Source organism: Limulus polyphemus, unplaced genomic scaffold (assembly GCF_000517525.1).
Source record: "Limulus polyphemus unplaced genomic scaffold, Limulus_polyphemus-2.1.2 Scaffold6034, whole genome shotgun sequence".
NCBI classification, from domain to species: Eukaryota; Metazoa; Arthropoda; class Merostomata; order Xiphosura; family Limulidae; genus Limulus; species Limulus polyphemus.
In genome coordinates this window covers 1-10832 of record NW_013671644.1, presented here as the reverse complement: position 1 = coordinate 10832, position 10832 = coordinate 1, and the positions used below count along the sequence as shown (strand labels likewise).

General features: G+C 34.0%; 1 protein-coding gene across 2 annotated transcripts in view; it reads left to right on the top strand.

Annotated features, from left to right (window-relative positions):
* LOC106473278 (metabotropic glutamate receptor 2-like) overlaps positions 1-10744 on the top strand; it is a 32306-nt gene extending 21562 nt beyond the window's left edge. For both annotated transcript variants that reach the window (XM_022401739.1, XM_013933961.2), the window contains exons 3-4: positions 8737-8918; positions 9885-10744. In XM_022401739.1, coding sequence (XP_022257447.1) covers positions 8737-8906 — 170 coding nt within the window. In that variant the 3' untranslated portion in view covers positions 8907-8918; positions 9885-10744. The remainder of the gene's footprint in view (positions 1-8736; positions 8919-9884) is intronic.
* The last annotated feature ends 88 nt before the right edge of the window (positions 10745-10832 follow it).

The following is a 10832-nucleotide window of genomic DNA, read 5'->3' as shown; positions in this document are numbered from 1 at the left end:
TATATATATATATATATATATACATTGTTAGAAAGTTATAATTTTGGCGGGATCTTTTTGAATAATGTGTTTAAAATAATTCTACGCCCATTTCACGTGACTATAACAAATTAGTATATTTCTTTGACGTTTTTACATGCTTGATTGAACACTTGTATTACTATTAAGCCTATGTTTATACTATCGTAAAGAAAGATTCAGGTAGTTTCGAGTAACAAATAAACTGATGCAATGCATTTATTACTGACACGACTGACACTCATAAATCGTGTAGTGCTACCACTACATTCTAGTGAATGATCTAATTGCTGTTTGAACTCTTAACTCGAACATCTTCTTGTACAGAATACGGATGAAAAGTATTCCTCTAGAAAAAAATATTCACATGTAAACCAGTTATTGATGTTTTGTGAAGTGACGATTAAGTTTGAAGAGTTCAATTTACTGTACACCAAAGTGGTTTACTAAAAATGTAAGCAAAGTTATCATTTTTACAAAGTCATTGGTCAATGTATTAATCACTACATCATGACTAATTTTGTTAACGAGACTAAAGAAACGTCTTTGGAAACTGTCTGCAAAGAAAACGAAATGATGTTTACAAAAATCAATGTAACTTGTATATTTTATTATTGATAGGCAGGGCGGTAAATAATGCGGAGCTACAGGTGTTCCTAGCCTAGGGTCGTTGTTTAAGAACGCCAAGATTGTGTCGATGTACATATAAATCAACTTCCTGAGACGAAATTCGTTTGTGAACGTAATTTGTAGTTGTTTTACTACGTAATGTACAGTGTTTGTAGGCTTACTTATTTCTGTCAGGTAGAAAGTTTATACAATTCTAATTTTCAGCGGAAGGTGCATATTATTACAAATCTTGCCTTTGCTGTGAATAAGGTGACTAGAACGTTTTGTAAAAATAAGAATATAATGATTTATTGAACATGTACAAATAATTACATTGAAGTAACTCAATGGAATAAGTTACTCTGGTATCAAAACAAGTTAGGTTCAAAATAATTACAATTTCCAGTACGCCTATATCCCATTACACTTTCCTTACAAATTTTAGCGTTTAAACAATCGTTAAGAAATGGTATTATCCTTAATGTTGCTAGTCTTAAACTGTTAAACATAGCAAGGGCATCTATCGAAATGTTCCGATGTTTTCTAATTATTATGCGTTTCTTGTGAATTATTTACTTGTCAGCTTATGTAGAATTGTCTTCAATCAGTGACAAGTTACTTATATTTCTTATCTATAGTTAGCTCGTTTAATTAAAGGTTAATAATGTTCACATATAATATATTGACTCACCCTTCCTTTCAAGTTTCCTCGATTAGGCTAGATTTATCCTTACTTTTCAGAAAACCCCTGTGAGCATCAACAAAGCTTTAATAACGCGTAAACGTTTAAATGGTATTGAATTATAATGTATTTTTTACATTTTATTTTGTTTTCATATAATAAATGACCGAATTGATATTTCATAAGAAATGTTACGTCTGCACAGCTGTGAGAATTTACAAATCCTACGCCATTTGTGGGCAAATTTTCTAGACTGCCACGCCGTCTACGTGTAGGTAAAATAATAGTTAAATATTACAGATTTTGTCATATTTGATTTCTACTCGACATTTCGCATGAAATATTCAGTTAATGATCTGTTATATCTTTTGTACAAAATACTCGCACTTATAATATTACGGTATATGATACTGTATTTTATATTTCATGTTAATCAACAGTAATTTTAAACAACTATCTTGTGATCATCTATTTTTTTATTTTTTTTAGAATCGCAATTTGTTTGAAAAGCAGTAGTAATTTTGTACAACAATGACGTAGTTTATTTCATTCTATTTCCATTTGTTTGCTATCTCACTTGAGTTCTGTTTTGCATTCTTCCCATGTAGTTTACACCTTTCCTAATACCTTAAGGGTTAAAAACGTACAATTTAGTTCTTTCGGCAGACACTATCTTAATGATAGAAACATACCACTTATAATGACAGTACAAGAAACGTGCGTTTGTTCATCGAAGAAGTAAACGAAGAAAGTACTTTCTTTTCAAATGCCTTGAGTGCAACAACATCAGGGTAATTGACTGGACTTTGTTCCTTTTGTTGTTCGAACACTTCTTTAGGCCTGCAGGCGTGGGTGTCGGGTGAGGCGAGAAAAATGATCTTGTTGTTACAGTACATTTGTCGGCTGATTGTTTGAAAAGCAGAAAACTTTTTTTCTTTACCTTTACATTTAGCAAATAATCGAGGAAACTTGTTGTGAGAGGGTTCGAATTTTCTTCATTTAACTTTACATCTTTCTCGTAAATTACGTGGAGGTTAAGGCATATGTAAATTACAGGGCTAAATTTTACTGTTTATGTAAAACGCCTTCTATATCATAATATACATTTAGGCAAGGCCCAACCAACCACTGAGTATGATATTTACTTTCGAACTCCTAGAAGGGGGAGGGGGGGGGGTAGTGTGCACCATGTTACAAGGTTATTCAAAATTTGACTCTAGTAGTGGCTATAATTTGGGACCTTTGCGAAATTATTCTAATTTTATTTCTTAGTTAAAACCGCTTTATTTTTCTAACAGTGATTGTCTTATGAAATGAGTTGTCGTCGGCAGTAGTCGAGGCCAGCACTTTACAGTTATAAGAAGCATATTTATGATTTCTTTAAAAATATAGGGTGGGTTTAAATTTACTTTCCTGGAGGGTAGGTGTGCAAGGACAGCGTTGAAGAATCAAACAGTCGCTGTCGTCAAGATGTTATAAAATTTCAATTTTTACTTTTTTGTGTGTGTGAAATGCATGAACATCGTCCTAATATTCGATATTTTTTGGGTGGATTATTTGGAGCTTAAGGTGAGGTAAACCTTTAATGTACCGATGAAGACTATTGTACTTCAATCGCCTATTGTACGAGCAGTGAAAAAACCTGACTAACGCCGAAAATGGGTGGGGGGGGGGGTGACAGGTTGTTGTGCACGGAAAATGGTTCACAATTGTATCGTTTCCTCTCAGACCCAACAAGAAGTAATGTATGGGAAGCAAAAGTGAACCGATTGAAACTGGAAGCATCGTTATCAATTGAAGCTTTGTGAGGTAAGTGTCTTATTGATCTAGCCTAGCCCAAGTTAACATTAGGCCGTGTGACTTGTTTGTGTAACATATCGTCATAAAGTAGCGGTTATTCAACCTAATTAGGCTAAATTTAAAGTCAAGTTTTAGGGCAACCTTATGGAATCTAACCTCTTATAAATGGTTGTCATATTTTTAATTAACTTTTGGATGGTGTATGATATAGGTCCTAGGCTAGTTTAGGTCTAGTCCAAAAATAAAATAGCTACAGAACTCGACAAAATCGCACTAGACATCACTAACATCAGTATTAGGCATATTTTGTTAAATTTTATTATATTTACAGCAGAACTGTGTGAACTTAGTTTATCAACTGTTTTAACTTCTACAGCCACACGTTGAATATTTTTTAAAATGTGTGTTCACTTGAATATAGTGATGAAAGCTTAAAAAGAAAAAAAAGAATTTAAATTATAATGTGGAGGGGAATCGGTTTATATATAATCTCAAGTTTCCATTTCACTTTGATAAGGTGTCAGTAAGATTCATTTCTTAATTAAAGCTATGAAGCATTTGATTTCAATTCTGAAAGATTAGCAATAGCATGAGTACTATTGAAATGTTAATTACAAATTCAAATTAAGTAATGAAATAAAATTCAGTGGCAAATATAGGTAATTTATCAAGTAAAATGGTGGTTGTATCTTTTTGCAAGTGTGCAACCCTTCAACTTGAAGAGCTTTGTAATAAAATAAATAGGCCTATGTGAGAGAGTATTAGACTGTTCTCTCGTAAGGGTGGCATACCTTACTAACTTAATACTATTGTTTCTCCAAAAATTGCAAAGGTGTTCCTTTTTCATTTCAGCTGAAGACATTACAGTCGAATAGGAAAATACCAAATTAACCAAACTTCAAGTAGCAACATCAACTAAAGAAAGTAAACTCGAAGATAAGATTGCACAAACTCGAGGGGAAGCTGAAAAGCAAGTTAAGGCAATAATCATCACTATCCAGGGTATTTTCTCCTGATCGATTCTTGTTCCTTAGTAGAACAAAGCATGAGGAGAGTTAAGTGGAGTGACGGGACTATTAGAAAAGCTTTGCAATCAGATTTGCATGTGGGCCCACTGGATATTATCTTTTGCCGAAGCCAAATCTACCTTTCTCTTTAATGAGAACTCTCCAGCGAAGAATGGGAAAATGTATCTTTCAAACCCGGTATCTTTTGTCACAAGTTTTGATTTTTTAGAGTTAAAGACAACCAACATGCAGCCCGAAGAACAGGTATGTTGCTTAACTTCGGATGAAATGACTATTTCAGCTAATGTTGAGTATGATGTTTTCAGTAGGACACTGCTTGGAGATGTGACACTTCCAAGTCACACAGGTATGGTTAATGTGTAGGCAAGAGGGTATCACTTCCAAATGTAAACAAACTATTGCCTATAGGCTAGAGGGTATCACTTCCAGATGCAAACAAACTGTTGCCTATAGGCTAGAGGGCATCACTTCCAGATGCAAACAAACTGTTGCCTATAGGCTAGAGGGCATCACTTCCAGATGCAAACAAACTGTTGCCTATAGGCTAGAGGGTATCACTTTCAGATGGAAACGAACTGTTACCTATCGCTATACTGGCAACTCAACAAGTGGAGGTGTCCTCAAGCCTATTGTATTAGAAATCGTCGTGTGAAAAGCCATTAGATTGCATGTAATAACTATAACGAGTGATATGGGTAGTGTTAACCGTGCCATGTGGAAGAGTTTTGGCATTGTCAGTGGGAAACATTGTACAGTCGACAAGATCGCTCATCCAAGTGATGAAAACATGTGGATATACTTCTTAGCAGATGATTCTTATGTTATTAAGAATCTAAAGGCAGTAATGGTTAATAGCCATACCATCACACTTCCAGAACATGTTATTGCTGCACATGATTTGAAATGTTGTCAAGTAAGTGTAAAGCATGTAGAGCAACTCGCAAATTTCCAGGATGAAAAAGCCCTTCAACTCGCTCCAAATCTTCATGCTGCAGTCCTGAAGCCCACCCATTTAAAAAAAAAAAGTTTCAAAGGCACTGAACCTATTCACTCACTATGTAATTGCAGCTTTGCGAATTTTGGTCGAAAATGAAAGATACAACAATTCTCTCCTTACAACAGCATGGTTTCTAGACTTTTTCAACCACTGATTTGATCTTATGTTGAGTCGAAATCTAGTGATGGCTTTAAGTAACTTTAATCCTGAAAATCATGAAGAAGCAGTTGACTTCCTGCAGTCGGTCATAAAGACAGTGAATACCATGAAAGTAGAATAAAGGGAGAATGGACTCTTGTCAACGTTACTAACATGAAAAGTACGAACTGTGAGTAGTGGGAGAAGATTGTAAATCGTTACTAACATGAAAAGAACGAACTATGAGTCGTGGGAGAAGATTGTAAACAAATTACAAATAGTTCGAGGAATAGGCATTCAGTCTTTCGCCCAATTTCCTCCGCCCCCTGTACCCTGGTTACTCGTCTAGCAAACCCTGTGCATGTCATATGAATTCAACTTTTTGTTCGGCATTAAGTACTGAATACAGGCTGCAATTCCTTGAAATATCAAATCGCTCCCTTTTATGATATTTTGACAAATTTACACACACAAAAAATGCGCAAAATCCAAATAAGCCTAAAGTTTGCTATCCATTTACAACAGCGTCCTCATAACCTTTTGGTCCCAAAATGTTCGTAACTCTCTGGGTTCTGGTCTAACGTATTGATCTGTGTTCCAGAACACAATTGATGTAGTCTCGGCTCCAGTGCTTAGGAATATAATTGAAAATAGTCTGGTTTTTGTAGTTCTTTTTTGAAATAAACTTTATTTCTAAGTGTAACAAGTACATTGATAATTTTTGTTACAACCTATGTACAAAATGTTTATAAAGGGGGGGCCCCATAGTTATATTTCAAAAAATTTGACCTAGGGTTACACCAGAGGCACACTGATAATTATAAGTTCTATTCAAGAAAATGCGGGCTTGATACAGAGTGCTTCTAAAAAAGTTTCACAGGTGTTCAGTTCGTTTTGTCATTCTAGATCAGCACATAAAACTTATAAAGTAAGGCTACTGCGTGCACTTCTGTTGTGAACGGTGTTCATTGATCTCTGCAGAAATCTGCACACTGTCACTTACTGCGATCACTAATCTCGTATTGTTGAAGCAGAAGGAAGGTAAATAAAAGCAATGTTGATTCGCGAAACAAAAACTAATTAGGTATGCAGTATTAAATGATCCACATCTATTGGTGCTTTGTCGTAGCAGAATCGCGTTATGTTAGATATAAATCCAGATATTATCATTAGTACCGGGGGCGTAGGCAGAAATCTACAGAGGAAGAAAAATACGAACCCATAATAAGGTGTAAGACCCTCCTCCTGGATTTTCTTTAATTTCCTGAAATCGGTATATTTTAATAGCATCTGAATCTCACGCTTTTAAAAAATCTTTTAAATGTTTTTGCGCATATGAGGGTGCAATTTAGGGAGTGCTATCTCACCTACCACATCAGTAATCCCTGGCTACGCTCATATTACTCTACTGTAGAGATTTGTGATGTACGGATTGATGAATGCAGATGTTACAAGAGTATTAAAAATATGACTTTTAAAATTAAAACCAGAATCACAAATTTATAAAATTTAATCCTTACTTTGGCCTACAGATAAGTGTGTAAAGCTGCCAGAGTAGGGATAAATTATATACATTTGTGATTGTGGTTTTGATTCTTGTTTCATTACTTTTTATAGTAGGATCGCTACTTGATTTTAAACTTTTTATGTTATACCTATATAAAGTATATACTTTACCTTTAGAAACTGTCGCGTGTCTATCCATCGATATGTAGCACCATCTGTTGGGTTCAAAAGATGCTTAAATACGTGAATGAAATGCTTACCTGTAAGCTGGAGAAATCATGTAGCGATAGTCTGAGCAGTCTAGGCGCTAGCCCCGCTGACGTGATCAGGTAGGTAGGTAGTGGACAAAGTTGCTGTTTTAGAATTTTTTGAATTGTTATACCGGAAATGTTAGCGACTTTTTTAGCGTATTATTAGGATATATGCGCATAATATATTGTAACCAGTACTTTGAATGGTCAGTTTTTCGCTTAGGAATTCGCTAGAGTGGTTTATCGGCGCGTAAATTATTTGGAATCCTGTGTACTACCTACTTACAATTATTTAACTAGGACTTTTTAAATCGCTCAACAGTGAGATTCGAATGTAAAAAAAAAATAACATGCATGAAATTGTTTAAGTATTAAAATACGTTTAAATTAGTTTAAGTTCAAAACCAATCTATTAAAAAAGCACGTTTTCAATACATCTCACTGCCTTGACTGTGAACAGATGCCACTGGTTGTATGGAAAATGGGCGCAGTCCTACGTAGTACATTTTTCTGTGATAGTGGTCGCTGCCACAAAACCCAACAAGTTAGGAGAAATTGAAATATTATTCCAAAACTTGGAAAAGGCAAGGAAGATTATTCTTGGCCTGTTTTTATTTTTTAAACATTAGGTTGCTTAGCTACGGTATATATTATTGTTCTACCGCTCTGGTGATTTTTTTTCTAATGCATTATATTCAATGACAGGCTAACTTAAGTATTATTTTATAAATAATATAACATTTGTATTGTCCACCTACCACTGAGGTGAAATGTCTCTGCATGAAACACAAGTCCACCTAAAGTGATGTAAATTTCGTATAATTATGATGAAAAAGTTCAATTTTAGTGTATGTGAAGAGAAGAATCTTAAATACTCTGGAAACATTTTAGTCCCCCTGTGTTATGTGCAGAGAAATTTCGAGATGCAGTAATTAATTGATGTACAAAGAGTGGTTTTTGTTGTTTGTAGTAGCAGTAGTGGACCTATAGGCGTGAAGCATACAAACAAAAAGCTGTCATTAAAATTGATCTGCTGGTCAGTTACAAGTAGTTATTTATATAACTACATTAGTTCTCTCGTGTGTTTGGTCTTTTGCAAAATACGTACATATTTTCGCTTTAGCCCTAGAAGATTATTAGAGCGCCACTAGATGTCGCTGACTCTTGAAAAAAAAAGGTCTTAACCAGTTTTTACCTTGCTAAATTAGTATTAAAGGTAGTCTAACATGTCATCAGATTACCGAGAAACAGTCAAATTGAGAGTTATGCTTGGCGTAAATGAACTGCGACGTGCTTGGCCATCCCAACTTAACTAGGTAGAAGTAGAGCCATCTAGTGTAGTGAAGCTGTACTAGTAATTTGTGATATTTGATTTCTGATATAAGAGGCATCTGAATTATGTTTGTAAACATTTTTTACTTTAATCATTATCATACACACTCGTAAGAAGGTACACTCCTCGTTTCAGTGTTTTTGTGCTCTCCAACAATTGTTTTTGTTAAATCATCGTTGAATAAAAAAAACTATTTTGTATACATGTTTCATACGTCACTAATATTTTTTGTTGTTATTCTGAATATTTAGGTATAGATCAAACCTCTTCTTTAGCTGTTCATTATAGAAGCAAATTCTTCTTAGTAAATGGTTTTTATTTAAAACATTGTTATTAAACTTGTATTTATATACTGTAACTTATGTTTCCAAAAGAACGGATTTACTACTTACCGCCACCTACTGGACGAGTTTGGAGGTGCAGTTATCCAGTATTTCCACACGTACCAATTCCACCGCCAGAGGACACCTACTTCTACCCAGGAGAGAGAAATAAGGCATCATTCTACCCTAATACAACATTTTTCAAAACTCCGCTCTACTGATGTCATTTTATGGTATATCTAGCTGGAGTCCTTTTTTCTTTCTTTCTTTACTGTATGATAGAACTTTAACTGAAATATTACACAGAACTGTAGATATAAGTGTAATTTTATTTTTATATTTTTATACAAAATAAATCTACACGGCTTATTTCAAAATTTAAAATTTTTTTTTTATTGTAAACTATAAATGACATAATGCTTAGATGGCGCACATAACAATAAATAAACTAACACTAACGTGTTAAAGATCGAGTTAAAATATTGATATAAACCGTATGTTGTTACACAACAACAGAAAATGTTTTCCTAGTTTGAGCTCATTATCATAATGCTTAAAAATAAAAATAAAAAACACGTTAGGGTTACGTAAAAAAAAAGAGTAAAATAATTTGTGAACTACTTGGATGAGAAGTACTCCACTCCTCATAATACGCTTATGATACCTAATTTCGTACGTTTTCCATATAATGACGTTCGTGGCGATAATCACATCAATAAATATACGAAATGGTTAACAGAAAGCTAGAATAAATGTAATAATGGTTAGGAAATGAGACTGAAACAGGTGTATCAGATAATCGAGTAAGGCTTATCAAAATGTTTATTTGTTTGAAGATGCTTGAAGAGTGTGTATTTTTGACTATGAATTTGTATACGTAGTTAGGCCTACATCCAAACCAAGTTGTATAGTTATTTAGGTGATGGGGTAAACTACGTTACAACTTTTCATACCCCCCCCCCCCTTCTTTCAGTTTAACTTGTTTTAACGCAAAGCCATTCATTGGGCTATCTGTACTCTGTCCACTGCGGGGAATCGAAACCCGGACACAAGTTCAATTTCGTCTAAGTATTATAGTTATCTCGCAATTTGTCATTATTTGTATAAATTGTATAAACGTGAGAGAAAAATTGTGATATCAAAATAACCAATCACGACAGTTATTACTTAACATATTTATGGAACATTTTTCTTTTCAGGTTTTATTTTCCTGTGGTGAGGAAGTGGAACAAACTCTATCGCTGCATATTCTTGTTTCATGTCTCCACATGTGAATTCTGAGATATTTAAAGACTGAAACACTGAAAAGCACAAAGCTGGGCAGTAAATATTACACTGAGAATAATGCTCATAGCGCCACCTAACGACAAAAAGTTTTATGTACAAAAGTACAGTTATTGTTTTATGACGTGATTAATCTCGCCTATCGTGTCGATCAACTAAGAAAACAAAATTTGAATAAAATTTTTCAAGGTATTTAAATACTGAACGCATTTCTTAACTAACGAATTTTTCACATTTGTCACAATGGAAGTTAACCGAGTTAAAATATTACCTTAATCAAAACACCCCCAATTCTCTACAAACTCCGTTTTTTTTATTAAATATTTGATTCGTTTGAGTAATTCACCTGTTACAAGTAAAACTAATGCCACCAACAAAAAAAAAAAAAAAAAAAAAAAAACGGGACAAGAAATGAATGTAAAAGAAACTGAAACCTTCGCTGAACTGTGTTGACCACAGAAATACTTGAAGATAGGGAAAGGCTTAAAGTACACAAGACTCCCATTAAAGACAGTACTGCCACATTTTTTTTTTATTTTTTTGAAAATGTATTTGACTTTTTTACGTATTATTTTGTAATGTTAATGCTTTATCACAGAGTAAATTTGTTTAAAATTGAACACACACACACACTGGCTTACGAGAGTATTAATATGGCTCCACGGTTTTTGTCACACGTTTTTGGTACACAAAAAGGCAACTTTAAACTAAATTGAACGCTTTCTATTAAAAAAAAACAAAACAAACTTGTGTTGTAAAACCATTTCAAAAACAAGGCAATCTTGAGAAATAAAGATATATGTTGAGTGAAAAACGCCCAGTTTGATTTGATGTATAAAATTAATTCAGATACCAGAACCTCT